The 17,941-nt window shown below is 35.8% G+C and overlaps 2 protein-coding genes across 8 annotated transcripts in view; one reads left to right on the forward strand and one right to left on the reverse strand.

The window, feature by feature from the left end:
* Positions 1-583: 583 nt before the first annotated feature.
* Positions 584-12,146, reverse strand: LOC113112557 (mitogen-activated protein kinase 8A). Of its 7 annotated transcripts, XM_026278241.1 has the most exons (13): positions 11,938-12,145; positions 10,363-10,531; positions 10,140-10,269; positions 9,985-10,043; positions 9,674-9,812; positions 7,767-7,932; positions 6,968-7,039; positions 6,558-6,740; positions 6,127-6,251; positions 3,911-3,974; positions 2,921-2,998; positions 2,617-2,788; positions 584-1,616 (listed from the first exon to the last, which is right to left on the reverse strand). In XM_026278241.1, the coding sequence occupies exons 2-12, from the start codon at positions 10,482-10,484 to the stop codon at positions 2,643-2,645; spliced, it is 1,284 nt and encodes a 427-aa protein (XP_026134026.1). In that variant the 5' UTR covers positions 10,485-10,531; positions 11,938-12,145; the 3' UTR covers positions 584-1,616; positions 2,617-2,642. The 7 variants fall into 7 exon arrangements, with proteins under 7 accessions (XP_026134026.1, XP_026134027.1, XP_026134024.1 ...); XM_026278242.1 differs by having other exon boundaries at positions 584-2,788; positions 2,939-2,998; positions 11,938-12,146; XM_026278239.1 differs by having other exon boundaries at positions 584-2,788.
* A 65-nt stretch (positions 12,147-12,211) lies between these two features.
* Positions 12,212-17,941, forward strand: part of LOC113112559 (tyrosine-protein phosphatase non-receptor type 13-like) — a 29,955-nt gene continuing 24,225 nt past the window's right edge. The window contains 7 exon segments of the mRNA XM_026278247.1: positions 12,212-12,617; positions 13,324-13,479; positions 15,711-15,835; positions 15,929-16,089; positions 16,854-16,919; positions 17,049-17,228; positions 17,332-17,407. Of these exon segments, the coding sequence (XP_026134032.1) occupies positions 15,712-15,835; positions 15,929-16,089; positions 16,854-16,919; positions 17,049-17,228; positions 17,332-17,407 (607 nt within the window). The 5' untranslated portion in view covers positions 12,212-12,617; positions 13,324-13,479; position 15,711.

Raw genomic sequence — 17,941 nt, forward strand, 5'->3', positions numbered from 1 at the left:
ATTGGACCCTAAAATAAAGTGTGACCCAAAAATCTAAATGCTGTTATCAATTACACTCGTATTTGTTCATCTTCAAAACAATTTTTTTTTATGAAACCTGAGATTTCTGTACTTCCATTAAAAAGTCCATTCTACCAAATCGTTATTGCTTAGAGAAGTATACATTTGAACTTACGTTTGTGCTTTATATGTTCTCTGATCAATGTTTATATGTGAATAAAAGTAAATCTGGTCATCATTTTAAGAAACTGAGGACTTGAATTAAACCACTCGATGCATATAAATGTCCTTTATTAACTTTTTTTAAAAAGGCGTCAAAAGTTCTGGTGAAACAGACTTTCAATAAAGAGACAGAAATCAGTTTTTTAAAATACCTTAATTTGTTTCGAAGAAGAATGAACATCTTACAGAGAGTAAATGATGACAATTTTCATTTTTCGGTGAACTAACCCTTCAAAGTCTTTGGCAATATATGTAAAATCAGTAAAAATTTCCAAAGTTGTTCAAGGTCAAGAAATATAAACTAAAAAGAACTTATTTGATAAGGAAAAAAGATGGGGAAAAAAAAACACACAAAAGCAAACCAATTTTCCAGTTGTTTATTTCCATTTTTCCAGTTGTTATAATGGTAACACAATTGATTTTCAGTGCATTCTAATAAGATGGTAATCTGCTAACCCTAATATAAAACAACTGCCTCAGCTTGTGCAGTCTAATAAACCCAGCACCATGATCTTTTAGTTATTGTACAGTGTTTTCGACTTAAAATCAAATGCTAAGCAGGTCATGCAAGATACCTCCCATCGTTGAAATTGGGGATGAGAAACTTTTCTTCTCCATTTGAACTATTCTCATTTCTTTTTCTCGAAACAAGAAACAAGGACCGAATCCTTCCAAACATTTTTGCACAGATGTCGAGTCTGAAATAACATAACATTTTTCAGCTTGCAGTTACAGCACATAAGCTGAAGAAAACAAAAAAAAAAAAGGCTAGATTAGAATAAACAAAAACATACTCGTTGAATTGTATACACATACATACAGTACTTTCTCACAGATTCAAACTATACAGACAGTGCAGCACTCCTATTTTTCTGAACAAATAAATAAAATGAAAAAAAAAGGTTACAATAATACTTGTCAAATGTGAGCAGTATGGTAACAGTGTGAGGTAGTTCAGACTCGACCATCAAACAGCTCTGTGTTTCATGCACAAAACATATCACACGTTGAGAAGCTTTTGCTCTTTGCATGTACAAGAGGCTCAGGCTTCCCAGGCAGGTATGTAGGGTTTAATATCATTGCCACTGTTAAGAGCACTAAAAAAAACAGCAATAATATAAAGTAATAGCAAAATATTGATTTTTTTTTTTTACCCTGTGCACAGGTAAAAGTATCCAATGGACGTAACCCCATATGTCAACAACATTTAGATTCCCTCTTAGAACTCCACAACTTCAGGCCGATTCACCATTCTCCATCACCTTCACATTCAGAACCCACTTCCCTGATTTTTCTTAAACCCGTTATCAAATAATGTGTGGAGCTACACAGTATTCAATGACAGAAATTACAAAGAACCCATTCATTTGCAGCACATCACTTGACCTTCCAACCTGATGGGGGGAAAAAAAACACAAAGTAAAACAGATCTAGAGATAAATAATTTTCAAATCTGGTTCATTCACTGTTGTACAAAAATAAATAATTAGCTTAAAACTGAAATGAAATTAATAACATTTGTTCTACCAGCTCAGAATTTCTGACTCATATGTCATGAAACAAAACCTTATAAAGGGATGGCAAAAACATTAGCGAAAAAATGCAAAATGCAATGATACAATAATGAAGCACAATGCTTGTTCTATTTGCAGATTTTGAAGAGGTAAAACTATTTTTTAATTATAAGAAAATAAAAAAAGGTGCTGAAATCCTAGGTAACTAGGACTAGAACAAAAACTAGAACACCAGAGACAAACGCACAAGCACGTCACATTTCACATTCAACCAGGAAATTAACCAGCAGCAAAATAATTCATGAAAAAAGAACAGCCTGGTAAAATAAATCAGTGTACATATAAAAATATTTGTTTTTGTTTTTTTATGTTGTAAGTTATATCTAAATGAAACTGTACAAAATTTAAATAAAAGGTGTGAATCAATGACAGAAAATACGACCCAGAAAAAGCCTCCTCGGGCACGTTATGTCAAAATGAACTTAAATAACTAAGCTGATATTAATTTGTGCAACACTGGTATGTCCATTTAAAAGTACTAATATGGACTTGTTTCTAAAGATTTCCATATCGAAAGTGAGCAAGAAAATTATACATTGACCAGGAAAAATTTAATTTGAGAAAATATATTCACAATTCAATCTTTACAGATTACCCTCCAAAATCACTCTACGACAACTTGACAACATACCCTAAACGTAGCTTATAAAAGAAGAGATTTGTTAAGGAGTTCGCTATCATTGGCTAAGCCTATTAGGGCTGCTGCTAAAAAGATCAAAGTGTGTAGTCATTTACAGCATCTAAAGCGGAACTCAAAAAAGCCACACCCGACCCGAAATCAAGTATTAGACTGGCCTAAATCTGATACCATGCCACACACAGAGAAACTCCAGGGGAAGGTGATAGTCATCTGCAGCAGCTCAGGGGTCCCGCGGAGGCCTCAAGGCTGCTGTCTGTGTCTGAGGCCACGGTGGGCTCTGTGGACATGGAGGAGACGTCATTGGTGGAAGAAGAGGAGGAGGGCTGGGGTGAGCCGTTGATCACTGCTGCACCTGTGCTATGTGAAACAACAGCCAGTTAGATCACCTGCACATGATGTGTGTTTATATACAAATGGAAAATAAATTAAATAAAAATTAATCAAGACAATCTGCATTAGACTAAGAGAAACTCATCTAACTAACCTAAAGGAGAAGGCTGACCTCGAATGGCACCGTTTTTCATCCATTCTTCCCAATCCAGGACTTCTTTATAGATCAGCTCTGAAGACGACAAAGAAAACAAAGAAAGAATAATTAGAATACAATGCGAGAGAAAGAATAGATGAAAGAGTGAGGTCATTTATTTTGAAGTTGTCAAGTTTATTTGCTTATTAGACTACATGAAACTATTTTTATATAAATACAATAAAGACATTTAAGGTACTGTAATATGGCTCTGGAAATGTATCTATTTAGCATTAAAAATATGTAGGGATTTCAAGTGGCTTTAATTAAATAAAACCGATACATAAAAACTAGGAAAAACATAACTTGAAAACATGGTGATGAACACCAGCATGTAATGACATACTTGGAAGAAAAAATTAAAGTTAATTGTTTTGTTTTTCTCCAAATTAACTGATTACTAAATTAATCATAATATGCAACACTTTTAGATAACTATCTTGAAAACAGCTGAGCGGCGACTACAGGAGCACTGAGCAGCATAGAGCGCCCTCTCGCGGCTGTTGACGATAATGCTTTCTATTGGTTCATTTCTCTCGGTTCATGTCAAATTAATTTGGATAAATAAGTCGTACTTGACTTTAAATCACAGGACCAGCCAAACTATGAAAAAATAGTGCGACTTATAGTCCGGAAAATACAGTAGTTGCATTGTTACTTGGATATATACTCATATTTACATATTGAACAGACGAACAAAGTCATGGAAACTGGCAAGGTTTTGAGCTGACAGCACACGTTCCATGAGTTGAAAGAAATATCAATCTTTCTAATTTTAGCAACTGCCGTCAGACATTTAAACATGCTGAGGAGCTTATTAATGCTATTCAATCAGGTGACCCCTGCAGACAAGATTTCGACTGCATGTGCAATGGGCAAATGATGCTCGCTCTCAACCTCTGGCATTTTCATTTTGCATTGGATTTCACTCTGTGAAAAACAAACCACCTTTCCACTCCTCCACTGTGTGTTCCCTCTCCTCGAGCTGTTTGTCTGTGATTAGAGGAGGTGGCTGAAGAGAGAAAGATAAGCACACATAATTATACTGGTGAGAAAAACAATCAATTTGTTGAAAATGAGCTTATGTGAAATAAAGAAAACAGAAACACAAACTCTATTTTTTTGTTGTGAGAACTATTAGACTACCGTTGACAAGTATGAAGTCAATAGGAATTTTTGCTGTTGATGCTTTTAAAAGAAATTAATAATTATATTTCAAATAAATGCTGTTTTTCCTGTTTTCTTGAAGGATCATATGACACTGAAGACTGGACTAATGGCTGCTGAAAATTTAGCTTTGCCAACATAGGAATAAATTACACTGGCTATGTTTACATGCAACCAAAATAATCCATTTGTAAATTAATTGCAGCTCAATCGGACTGAAAAGCCTTCATATAAACACCTTAATTGAACCGATTGAGCTCGATCGGAATGAAATTTTGATCCGAATGAAGGGGGTGGTTTATTCCTTTTATAAAATGATTAAGAGTGCATGCAAACATTCCATCGGACTGAACCTCGAAACTGAAAGGACTGCGCATGTGCAATGATGCAGAAATAATGTAATGATGTGAGAAACAAGTGGCTCTTCATTTTTGAATAAAGTGTTTTTGGGTATTTTTACTAATTTATTTAGCGTTCATATAAACACTACATTCAGATTCATCAATTAGAATGAATTCAGTTAGTTTGAACCAAAAATGTGCATGTAAACGTAGCCACTAAAATACAGTGAAATAGACAACATTTGTTTAACATTTTAAGAATTTTATACAAAATTACTGTTTTTGCTGTATCTTTGTCGTTTTTGTGAGAATAAGAGACTTCTTTAAAAATATTAAACAAAAAAATTTAAAGGTACGGAGCCCCACACATGACACGCAGGAAACACGTTCCCTTAATGTACTAAAACGTGCACACGATTACTATACCATCCCCTCGATTTATAATTGCGTTCACTCGATTTATAAATTGTGCGCACAATTTACTAATTCGTTCCCTCGATTTGCTAAATCAAGTGCACAATTTAGCAAATCGATTAAACGCAATAGTAAATCGAGGGAACGCAATCGTAATCGTGTGCACGTTTCAGTAAATTGAGGGAACGAATTAGTAAATCGTGCGCACAATTTATTTATTTTTTCTTGCAGGACATGCGCGGTGCTCCGTATAAAGGGATAGTTCTCCCAAAAATGAAAATTATGTCATGAATGACTCACCCTAATGTCGTTCCAAACCCATGAGACCTCAGTTCATCTTCAGAACACAGTTTAAGATATTTTAGATTTAGTCTGAGAGCTTTCTGACCCTTCATTGAAAATGTATGTACAATATACTGTCCATGTCCAGAAAGGTAGGAAAAACATCATCAAAGTAGTCCATGTGACATCAGAGGGTCAGTTAGAATTTGTTGAAGCATCAGAGATACATTTTGGTCCAAAAATAACAAAAACTACGACTTTATTCTGCATTGTCTTCTCTTCCGGGTCTGTTGTGAGCACGTTCACAACACTGCAGTTACGCTGTTGACATACAACGCTGCTGATGTGTTATCTTTGTTGTTGGGCGCACCAGAAAACGTCAGCAGCGTCGTACATCAGCAGCGTCACTGCAGTGTTGTGAACGTGCTCACAACACACCCGGAAGAGAAGACAATACAAACAACTGTGTTCCGAAGCTGAACGGAGGTCTCACGGGTTTGGAATGACATGAGGATGAGTCATTAATGACAATTTTCATTTTTGGGTGAACTAACCCTTTCAAAGTTCCCAAACTTTTTAACAGTAATGTTTTAAAAAAAATTTGATAACAATATAGATCAAGTTTCCTTGAAATTTTCAAACCAATATTAAATCTTTACATATATTGAAATTATAAAAGATCATCAGTAACTACAAATCTCTAATTTGCACAATTAAAATGTATTTATTTTTGTCCTAATTTACTGCTACAAATAAAAACAACAAAAAATAAGAGCTTTGAGAAAAAGGATTCCAAACTGCAGCCCTTGGATTGACCATTTGGAAAAAAACTAAATCCAACATTATTTTTGTAAAATATTCATAAAAATTACATCAATACAATGAGATTGCACGTTAGTTGATGGCAAGGGACTGGAAATTCCTTGAGCGTGCATTGTGTGTGAATGCGCATAAGCTCACCGCTTCCACTTCAGCTGGATCGTACCACACGTTAATGTAGGGGTGCTGCAGAGCTTCTTCCACAGAGATTCGCTTGGATGCATCTATCACCAGCATTTTAGACAGCAGGTCCCGCGCCTGGCTTGCTGCATAACAAATCACATCCAGTACAAAGAGTTAATGGTGCTTCAGTTGTTCTCAAGTGGCTTGACATGTCACCTCGACCACACAGCTACTCACTGTAAGTGCACTGGAAATGATTACAATTGCAAATTAGGTTTTTGTGTTCTGCAAATACATTTGTCAATTAAATGATGATATTTCAATACTACACTGACAGAATAGCAACATTTAGACATGCACATTTGCAAGCAGCGATTACAAAGCTGCCCAAATAAGAAAAAATGCTACAGAAGAAAATGTCACACATTTAAATCTTTAAGCAGATGTACCTTTCAGTTTGTTGTGTTCTGAATCAGCAGGGAACAGGACGTCGGGAAAGAGCTTCTCAAAGCTGTATCCAGTGTAACGCGGCCTGTTCTCCACATAGGTCCGCACAGACTGGTTGAGTTTCATCATGAACTCCTGGGATGGTGTTCCCAGCTGCTCTATGACTTTGTTCCACTGATCAATGTCTTCAGGAATTAGGGGGTTAAGAAAAGTATAAACAGGCATACAATATCTAAAATGATCTTCTTGAAGGCTTTCCATAAATCTTGTACATTGAACCAATTCATTCTGCATATGCTAAGTCTATTTAGTCCTAAAAGTCACAGTGTACCATGGAAAACAAAGTATTGTGTTTATTAAAGAGAAGTGATGACCATGGAATGGATGACACATGACTGACAGGCAAGGATACGATCTGAACCCGGAAACAACACACTACCTCTGACCATTTCAGCCATGATACAGCCAACAGACCATACATCCACTGAAAAATGAAATGAAAGTGAAATTAGCATGCAACATAGAGCTAAAAAAGAGGGGTAAATAATGATGAACAAGTACCAATGAGAGCGCATCATGCACAACAAAGAACACAATCTAAAAGGATCTTCATATACATTTATGGGAGACTAGCGAGGGACTATCTAACTCAATATGTGGCCCATGAGCTAAATGCAGTTTGTCAAAATGACAACAGACAATTCTAGCGTTGATGATGCAGTTTTCTTTACTTGTACGGCTCAAGGATACAGTCCCTCCCAGGAAAAAGGATTTTGTGACGGACCATTTCTGCCAAAATGCAGCCCACAGACCAAATGTCCACTAAGCGCGTGCAGCAGAGGGAAAGAGAGAAAACAGTTAAGCAGGAAGTCAGGGGGTGTTAGTATTTTTGTACTGTTGCATAAGAGATTGTTTTATTCATTATAGTTTGGGTAAGAAATGAATGCACAAACAAAGCCATTGTCTACTCATCACACACTGAACAGGCTTCACATTTTATCAAAGAGAAAACAAAAAAGATAGAATTCCCAACAAATTAATCCCTCGTAACACATTTTGGTGCTGAAACCACAAAGCTATTAGTGCAAGGAAAGCATTAGAGAGGCCTATAAAAGCGTGAAATGAAACCTGCAACACGAGGATGATATTGGCCGTTAAGCATGCATAGGATGTGCCAACTAGGCATTCTGCAACTTGTCAGCAGCACTGACCATTGGCTTGATATCCCATTCCCAGGATGACTTCAGGGGCCCTGTAGTAACGCGTCACCACATATGGTGTCATCAGCAGACCTATAGCTGCTGTCCTGGCCAGACCGAAATCCAGGATCTTCAGGGTACAGTCTGACTTTACCACAATGTTACTGGGTTTCAGATCCTAAAGAATCACAAGATAGAATATTAGTCAATTTTGCATTTTTCATGTAAATGAGAGCTTGCATCTCATTTAGTAGATTTGTATGTTTTAAAAATATATAATGGCAGTTCAAAAGTCTGAGACCTAAAAAAAAAAACATGTACAACCTGAAAAGAAAAACAAACACAAAGTTTTAAGGATAAAGTAACTAATAATAAAGAAAATGTTGTGATATACTGGTTGGGGTTGGTATGATTTTTTAATATTTTTTTATTAATTATCTTATGCTCACCAAGGCTACATTTATTAAAATAAAGAATAAACAGTAATATTGTGAAATATTACTACAATATCTAATACCTGTTTTTTAGTTCTAGTTTCTAGTACATCCAGTACAAAGTAATTTATTCCTGTGATGGCAAAGATTAATTTCAGCAACATTAATCAGGTCTTCAGTGTTACATTATTATATAGAACAGTTCAAAATGGCCACATTAATTTTAAATAGAAATTAATGTCAATTCACGGTTCCACTCAAATTGTTATGCTGATAATATACTATAAAGATAAAAATGTTATTAAATAAAAAAAAAAAAAAAAAGAGGCACATCTTTGGAATGATAAATGATGTTTATACCACTGTTTGATACAACTGTATGCCGTATTTTGATATAAAAATAAATGAGCTGAAAACACTGAAAAACGTTTAGTGCTGTTCTATAGTATTAAGCCTCAAATGTCAACTATACATCAGATTGATTTCTTCTTTAAATTATAGAAAAGTCAAAATATGAATGGAATTATGTTATACTAAAATTAAAATAATGGGAAAAAACCTAAATATAACATGCAGATAGAAAAAAACTCATCTTAGCACGCAGAATAACATGTGGACGTAAAATAACGTAATTGTGACATACATGATTGTTATCGCAATTAGAAATTTGATTAATTGTGCAGCTATTAACATACAGAAAATATGTATGGGTAGATGTAAATTTAAAAAAAAGTGTCAATTGCTATCAAAATAAATAATTGCAAATAAACTACCATAATTGGCTTTATAAAGAGGTTTAGATGTCAGCTACTTATTCACTATTTTTGGTTTTATTTATGGTCCTGTCTAACTGATAACTGACCAAAAAACAGTATATTTCCAAGGGCTTAAGTGTATCAAACCTAATGTTCTGTAGTCCACTCTCAACAAACAAGTCTTTCCACACCATTAACCTTGAAAAAGAGGAGTTACTTATTTCCTTTCAGTGTTCCTGTTTTCTCATCACCTATCAAACAATCTGTCAGAATGAAACCATTTTATTCATTTAATGCTTGATTATCCACTGTTGCGAATGAAATTTGTATTTTTAATGTTCAAAGGTCGACATTTATGAGACATGACCTTGTGCAGCGAGACAAGATTCTTTGTATTAAGAAGGTCTCCGGTACACTGTATAAGACAGAGGTAAAATCAAGGTGAAACGGGACTACAGGACAGCGATGTTTACTGAGGATCACTTGATCGCTTCCCTCCTGTCGCCTCACAACACGTCTCTGCCTCAACAGCGCAATGCAGTCCACAGCAGCAGCTGCAGTCAGGCAGGCAGGCAGAGGTCTGGCTTTTTGTAATCAGCCCAGGGGATGAAACCCTTCCCCCTCCCTCACCTTAACTGATTATTAAGCTTTTCGCTGTCAGTGCAACCTTGGCTGCGTACGGCAGTCTTTTTGTTTAGGCGGAAAAGGCTTTAGGCTAAAGAGCACAGACCCTGTGGATGATCCCCGCCGAGTGGAGGTGTTTTATTCCGCACAGCATCTGGTACAGCAAATAGGACAGCCGCTCGTGGTCCAGCTCCATCTGAATGACTTGGCAGAGGTTGGCATCCATCAGCTCCATTACTAGGTAACTGGCGTTGGGGAAGGGGCGGGACAAAAAAGACGGTGTGATGGGGGGGCAAGAGAGAGCAGAGAAGAAGGGGAGGGGTGTGTGTGGATGGGAGAGAAAGGGGAGAAAGCATTAGAGGGGTATCAGCTGGGGTCTGGCATTTTTAACCATATAAATATGGAATATATACTCACACATCTTGGAATTCGTCGAATGTTTTTTGTGATGTAAAAACATTTAACAGACCTATTATCTGGAAATGAAAATGTACATCCATTAGATGGCTTATGCTCTGCTGGATTTCCCATTGCACGCAACATGTTACGACCCATTTGGGGTCATGACTTACGTTTTTATGGTTGACATACTTCATGAGCACCAGCTCTCTGTATGCGCGTTTGGCATGAGTCTGATTCTGAAAAGGGCGGCTGAGTTTCTTTATAGCCACATTTCGCTCAAGGTTGTGGTCATATGCTGAGCTAAAAGGGAAAAGGATGCATAAATCAGATGAAAAGATGTGGTGCCTGTGTATTGTCCTTGATTTGAGGTGGAATACGAGCTCTAGAACATACCAGACTATTCCCTGAGCACCCGAGCCAATGGGTCTTAGATTCTGATACCGCTTCAACACTGTGAATGTTGAATCACCCACATCTACGCTGTAGAACTCTTTTTCTCTCTTATTTTTGTTCATGGTAAAGCCGATGTGTGAGCATCCGAACGAGGCAGACTTTTACAAACCTAGACCATAAAAACAAATCAAAACCCACAATAATATTGCAATTGTTCTGATATCTTTGTCACCGTAACATGATTTTCCTGCAGTACCTTTTTTTCTGGCACAGCAGAATAAACTAAAAGGACAGCATAGAGTGGCCTTAAACCTCTTTTTTAGCTCTGGGCTTTAGCTCTATGCCATCAAAAAGAAAATAACTAGAGCATACAGCTGTTAGAAACACACGCACACATAAAAAAAAGGGACTCATATGCCACTAAAGAGTAGGACAGTTTCCTAATAGCTCTTAAACTGAGTTAAAACAGCAGGACTAACAGCATGACCCAGTTCCACAAAAAAATGCTTCCATATTTTTTGTTGTTTCTGCAAATGGCATAATATCAGGGACATTTTTTCCTGACATGTTGCAGTACATTAAAAGTAACATAATACACTGTGATGAGAGGAAATAGCATTGGATATGTCTGAATATAAAAAAGCATATAGAAACTGCATTTTGGATCCACAGCAACAGAGAGAATTTTTTGCCAAGATTGTATTCTGGACAAGTGTTGATTTGTGGTTGTTACCGTGTACAATGAAGCAAGAAAAAAATATATAAATAAATACAATTACTAAACATGTTTTGACATACAAGCCAATATCAATGCTTATACTGTATAATCAGCCATGCACCCAAACAAACCAGTTACTCAAGTAACAATTATACATACACAATAAAATATATGAATAGAAACTGTACTCAAGTAATTGAAGATCACTAATAAAAATAAAAAAAATAACACGGTGCCTGCTGTCATATAAACAATGTGACAAATCCTGATTAAGACAAACTTTTATGGTTTGTTCATGCAATTAAAAATAAGGGCTTCCAGTTTGTTTTCGTTTCATTAATAATTTAAACAATTTATTCATCAAACAGATCTGTTCAGCATGTTGCCAATTTATTCAGAAGTGACATTTAAATGTTTTTAAAATATGTGTTCCCTGATTTATCTGACAGTACAGGGCAGGATGATACTATATACACAAGAAATGTAATGTATAGCCTAGTCTTTTAGACAGTGATCAGTATGCACTCTAAACCGATTAGTAATTCAGCTTTTCATATGTTACGTTCCTGATTAAATTGTAACCGGAATACACACACAGTATGGTTACAGTGGACTGCTGGCAAAGCGAGCAGCTTGACAAATAGCATTGTAAGTGATCTCGCTAATGTTAACCCACAGAACCCGGCTCATTTATTAGCCGCTAACGTTACGTTTAAAAACCTCATCATTCAAAACAGCGACATTGTCGTATTACTGTTTCAGATAAAATTATGAGCTGTGATGTATGCTTAAACCCTCCCCCACGGCGTAACAATACCACGCATTAAAACCAACTTAAAACGCTTAACGTTACTTACCTGCTACGACTGAAATATAAACACTCCGTCTATCCTAAATGCCACGTTAATACCAGGACTCTTCAGAAACGATTTGTCGAAGGCTCTATCGATTATTAATATCGCTTATTCTGCTGCTTGTCTCGATAACATGACCGTCACCTCACTGTATTGAAAGCGCTTTCTTGCTGGTAGCAGGCCTCGCGCGAACTGCGGACGACATGCGCTCTACGTCACCAAACCCCCACGCGCTTCCGTTCCATCCTTCTTTTACTGTCTATGGTTCCATCACGCCGGTCTATTCATAGATGCAGCATTTTATCTATCTATCTATCTATCTATCTATCTATCTATCTATCTATCTATCTATCTATCTATCTATCTATCTATCTATCTATCTATCTATCTATCTATCTATCTATCTATCTATCTATCTATCTATCAAACATTTTATCATCATTTCTGTTATGCATTCTTTTAAGGATATAATATTTAGCCCACTCGGATAGTTCTTTTAACATGTAAATGAATCCTTTTCATATTTATGCATGAAAATTGCCATATCAGTCTGTTTCTCATGGCTGTCCACAGTTATGGCACCTAATAAAGTTTTTTCAAGAGTTTTTGTTTACCAGGGAGACAACCTTTTACTGTCTATGGAGACAACAGTGGCAGTGATGAGCTTGAGAGAAAATAGACAGGTAAAAACTGTTGTTGATTTAATATACCTTTTTCTTTTTAAATTATGTGTAATTTTCGATCAAGCTGTAAAATTATGCAAAAAGTCTGGAAATGTTCAATTTTGTGTATTTTAGATACATGTGCTAACTAGCTTTAGCTAGACAGACATTTTATATAAAAATAAATGTTAAAATGTAATTGCCACTACAGAATGATATTTAACACAATATGTGGTTATAAGAATCATAATTCTTCTGTGCATGCATTGCAAGGGAGGCCTAAACAAAGGCATGAAATGAAATGACTCTTATTAAAATATACACATAAGGACCACATCTTCACTCTTAGAAAAAGGTCCAAGACTGTGTGCAGTAGCCTTTCAGAAGATACTGATATGTACATTCTAGGTGGTAATATGTACCTTAAGGTACTTATATTAAGCATAAGATACAATTTACCTTTTAGCTTTTGTTCTTTACTGTCTTAGTGACATATTTGTATCTTTGTTTTTGGGAATGTCGAGTAAAAAAATATGTTCCTGAAGACTTCCTTATCCTCTTTTGTCGCTGCTCATTTAATCCAATTGAGCTCTTAGCTGTAGTCTAAGAATAGTTGTTCAATTTGCAAAGATGTTTCGAGCTCCCACAGACATCAGTTGCTTCTTAGTGATTAGATGGGAGTAGTTCATCAGTAAATGCATTTTTGCATGGTTGTACAATACTACAGTATGCTGAAGCAGAGATTGTGGATGGCTGGGTCACACGAGGCACTTGGTAACAGAAGCTAAACGAAACATGTAGTGATCCACAGGATTAAAGTGTGTGTGCTGGGACCGAAGGCATCAAAGGGAGATCAGGACCTTAAGACATCGAATGCTAGAAGGTAAAATCTGTTTATATTCCCAAGATGACAGATCACATTTAGTAGATAGAATTTGAACTATTATGTGAATTTATCTATTATTATGTCTTCATTTAAATTCAAATTCACAAACTTGTATGTTCTAAGATTAACATCATAGTCTGCTTGTAATTAATGCTGCTGCTATTACTTGGTCATCTATATTGGTATTGTATTAAAAAGCTACAGTGCTGAGCTGTTTATTGGTGTCTGTGTATCTTTTTATTGTAGACAGGGAAAACCTAGAACCTCTCGAACAGTACAGGATGTAAAAAGAAGAATATAAAAACCAAAATCAGTTATTTTTCTGAAATATTTAGTAACTTAGGCAGTGTTTGTACATGCCCCTATTAGTATTTGTGCACAGAGGCTACACTGTTTGTCAGAAAATTCTCAGATTTGATTATTGTAGGAATGCAGAGAGAGTTTAGTGTCATTTCATTCTCTTAGTACATGAGAATTTGGATGTCTTCCTAGATACTGATGATCTGAGAGAGCTCAGGCTTATTTAGATTTTTGTTTTAATTGTAGAGGCACATATACACAGCTTCGGTGATTTCAGTGTTTTCAGCATTTGTGTGCTTAAAATAAAGCATTCTATTTCTGACAGGCCACAAAAAGAAACTCAAGGCTTCATGTAATGCTCAGACCTATGTTTACACATCTGCAGGTCCTGCTTAACCTTCTTTGGAGTTCAAGCTCATTATTGCTCTGGTACAGTTGTCTGTGTGTGTGTGTGTGTGTGTGTGTGTCTAGCCCAAAAGTTTGTTGTTCTAATTGATCTGATTTACTGAGGCAGTGACAAACCTCTGGTATCCATTAATAACTTATATTTACATTTTTGCATTTACCATATTTTAATATGTCCTTTTTTACAAAGGTGTTGGGTCAGCCTGTTAAAACCCAGGCTGTGTAATTAACTAGATGCTGTAATCTCCTTTTATTGGCACACAGACTTGATCTAGTTTAATATAATAATCCTCAAAACAACCAAACAACAGACTGAATGTAAGGTTTTGAAATACCCTACATCCTTATTTAAATGCTTTTAGTATATTTACTTAATATAATTCATATATTTTATTTTATCTAATTTATGAAATGTAAATAAAAAAATTCAAGCAGTTCTTCAGATTCTACAAAACACACTGCTAAATATCTGATACGGTTAAAGAGTGATCAGTAATTACATCAAAATCATTATTATTTATGAGAGGTGTTATTTTTTTTTTTTTTACATTTTAGTAAATTCCTCTTGACTTAAACCAAAGATGAACTTGAAAATATTTCGCTCTCTGTGTCAGTAATTGTACTATCGTATTTTATCGTCACCTGTTGAAATTAGCAGAGTAAAAGTCATTGAAAATAATGTCATGACTTCTCTTGGCACATTTTCTTGAGCAGTCACTTGGGGTCTCCTTATGGATATCTGATTATATCCCACTTCTCATACCAGATCACTATTACCCTTAACTTTTTTTTCAGCTAAATAAATGAAAAAGTCACTTCTGTTGGTAATTTAAATAATGTATTATATAAATCCCAAAAAAGGTGTGTACATTGAAGTAAATTTTTTGGTACCAAAGGAACATTCTTTTGTTAAGTGACTATAATTGACTAGTCTAGTATACATATACTTGAGTCGAAATGTCTCCATCTGGCTTTCATTTGGAGTAATTACAGTTAGACTCTTCAGACTACATCAAACAACTGTCTGTAGTGTATTGTTCAGTACTGCAGCAGTGGGAAAACTAAAGACTCAGAGTAGAATTATATATTTTAACAAATATATTTAACATTGGGGGAAAACAGATGAAATCTTTTGGCATAATTTGGCATAATTTAAAACAAATATTAAAAATAATAATAATAATCTGTGTGTAGTTTTGCTATCCTCAAAAATGATCTGAAAAAGACACAAAAGTGAAGAAGTATATTTATGTGTGTCCTATGAAGTTAGAAATGAAGTTGATAGCTGGAATGAGGTCAGCAAAAGACAAAAATAGATAATTGCAGACAGATTTAGATTTACACATCACAAATTATAAATCATGTATATTACACAATATTGTTATGAAACAATGAGCTCAAGAGTCCCCTGCTGATCACTTTGTTTAGGCTCCATCCTCCTCTTTCAACAGATTTCTCTCCACCTCCATCAGCCAGTTAGCTTGTGTCTCTCCTTCTCAGGTATCTGTCTCTCGATTCCGCAGGATGAGCAGCACGTTTGTGACCCTTGCTGAGGTGCTGGAAGCCAGAGGAGGACCGCTGGAAGAGGACGAGGTGTGGTCGCTCCTGCTGGGCTCAGCTGAATCCCTCTTAGACCTTTCCTACAAAGGTAAAACACTGTCCTTGAAGTATAGGTGATTTTCCCTGATGGTGAAGAGTACACTCCATGCAAAATTAATTGAATGTGGGTCTGTTTTTCTAGGTCACAATATCTGCAACATTATAACTCCTGCATCACTGCTCTTGTCCGCAACTGGGACGCTGGCATTCAAGAACTGTGCTATGACAGATGAGGTGTGTGCCTTTACAGCCCCAGAGATGCTGCAAGGACGTGCCATCTCCACCAAGCTAGCCATGGAGAAGGTCAGTTTGATTCAGCGATGCATGGCATGTAGCACTGGTGTCAGAGATTGAGACACACTCACACAATTGTGTAGCCTATATATTATTCATTGCAAATCAGTTATGTTCTCTTCACAAAATGACAGATTTTTGCAAAGAACGAAGTCATATCAATAGGAACAGAACACTATAGAGAAGGAGAGGGAAAGCTAAACTGTCTTTGTGGTCCAGTTCACTGTACTTTATTTTATTTATTTTACGTCTTTTTCTCACACCCACAAAAATGAGCTAAGGAATACTGACCCGTCAAACCCTCAGAGCGTTCTATAGGTGCCCTAAAGTGGTCATATATGCAGTGAAAATAAATGCATTCTCACTGACGAGAATTTTTTTTTACATTTATTCTATTTTTTTTTTGTGTGTGACACTTTACAAAAAGGTCCCATTGGTTAATGTTTGTTAATGTTAAAATTTATTAACCTAAACTAAACTAAAGTCAGTTCATGAAAATACATTTAATTGTAAGTAAAATTCACAGTGCATTAACTTATGTTACCAGGCCTAACTTTCTATTTTAATTTTAGTTGAAATTAACATGAACTAAGATTAATAAATGCTGTGCAATTATCATTCATGTTAACCAATGTAGTTAATTAATGAACCTTAAGTGTTACCTTTTTTTTTTTTTGTCGCCTAGCATGAAATTTAATCAAAAGAAGGTGGGATTTATTTTAGAAAAAGTGCTTGAATGCTCAGTATGCTGATGATTTTTTTTATTCTTCCAGATAATCGTGTATTCTCTTGGGATGACTCTGTATTGGTCAGTTGATTATCATCTTCCTCAAAACCAGGTCAGTTATATTGAAATTTGAGTAAGAGAAAAAGAGTATATCAAGTAAGATTGATTAACAAATCATGCCAGTGATCCATTAAGCTTCTCACCTTCAATCTGAAAATAAACTTTTTTTCTGCTCGTTCAGCCCATTCAGCTAAGTGACTCTCTGAACTGCCTTCTCCTGAGCATGTGTGAGGACATGGCCCATCGACGAGCCAACCTCAACTCTATCTTGGAGGTGTGTGAATCACACCACAAAGCATCTCTGCTGCCTCCTCCCAACAAAGTCATCAAACAACTGGTAGAGGACGTCCTCCAAGACACTGTGAGTTAAAAAAAAGAGCATTTATCATTCATACCTCACTTACGTGTCAGTTGTACAATTTAGAAAAATATTAGCCAAGAGGTTCATGAGACTTCATTTCCAGGTGGATCGAGCTGCTTTGACTGAAAATGTTGTGCAGTTGAGTGGGAAAAGTCAGATGATCAGAGAAAGACTACATGGTAGGAACTTCATCCTCTTATGTTCTTATAGTTGTGAAAGTGTAAAGAAGTGTTGTCAAATGAGTTTAAAATATGAAAATATGATTCATATTTTGAAATGTTTTTATTGCATGTGAATGTGATTTGATGTTTGATGCATATGCATGTTCATTGTTTTGATGGGTATTTATAGAAGAGTTTTAGCCTGTCATGTTAGAATATGCGTAAGTCATATCCTTTTCATAAGTCTAAGTGACTGTGGATGCCACTTATTTGTCTCAAACGCTGTCCTTAACTAAACTTTTCAGTGGTAATCCCAACATATTCCTTGGATTATAATGTTTATCCTAAAAATGTAATTAGTAAAACCCTGTAGGTTTGACTAGGATGTGCATAAGAAAGCACCACCGCACCAATAAAATAGTGTCCACAATAGGATTAACGGTTTAACTTAAACCGAACATGGGATTACAAAAGGTTGTAATTAGGCTCAAAGCGCTGATTCTTAAACACAAACTGTAAAGTAAAGCGTAGTGATCTCATTTTTGGTCCTTT

The sequence above is a fragment of the Carassius auratus genome, chromosome 13, assembly GCF_003368295.1.
Source record: "Carassius auratus strain Wakin chromosome 13, ASM336829v1, whole genome shotgun sequence".
In the NCBI taxonomy this organism is placed as follows: domain Eukaryota; kingdom Metazoa; phylum Chordata; class Actinopteri; order Cypriniformes; family Cyprinidae; genus Carassius; species Carassius auratus.

Coding starts and splice junctions, on each gene's coding strand:
- LOC113112557 (XM_026278241.1), bottom strand. CDS start 10,484: ATGAACAAAAATAAGAGAGAAAAAGAGTTCTACAGCGTAGATGTGGGT. Junction 7,933..9,673: donor CGGCGGGGATCATCCACAGG/GTCTGTGCTCTT, acceptor GTGATTCTTTAG/GATCTGAAACCCAGTAACAT. Junction 6,252..6,557: donor AGAACACAACAAACTGAAAG/GTACATCTGCTT, acceptor TTTGTTATGCAG/CAAGCCAGGCGCGGGACCTG.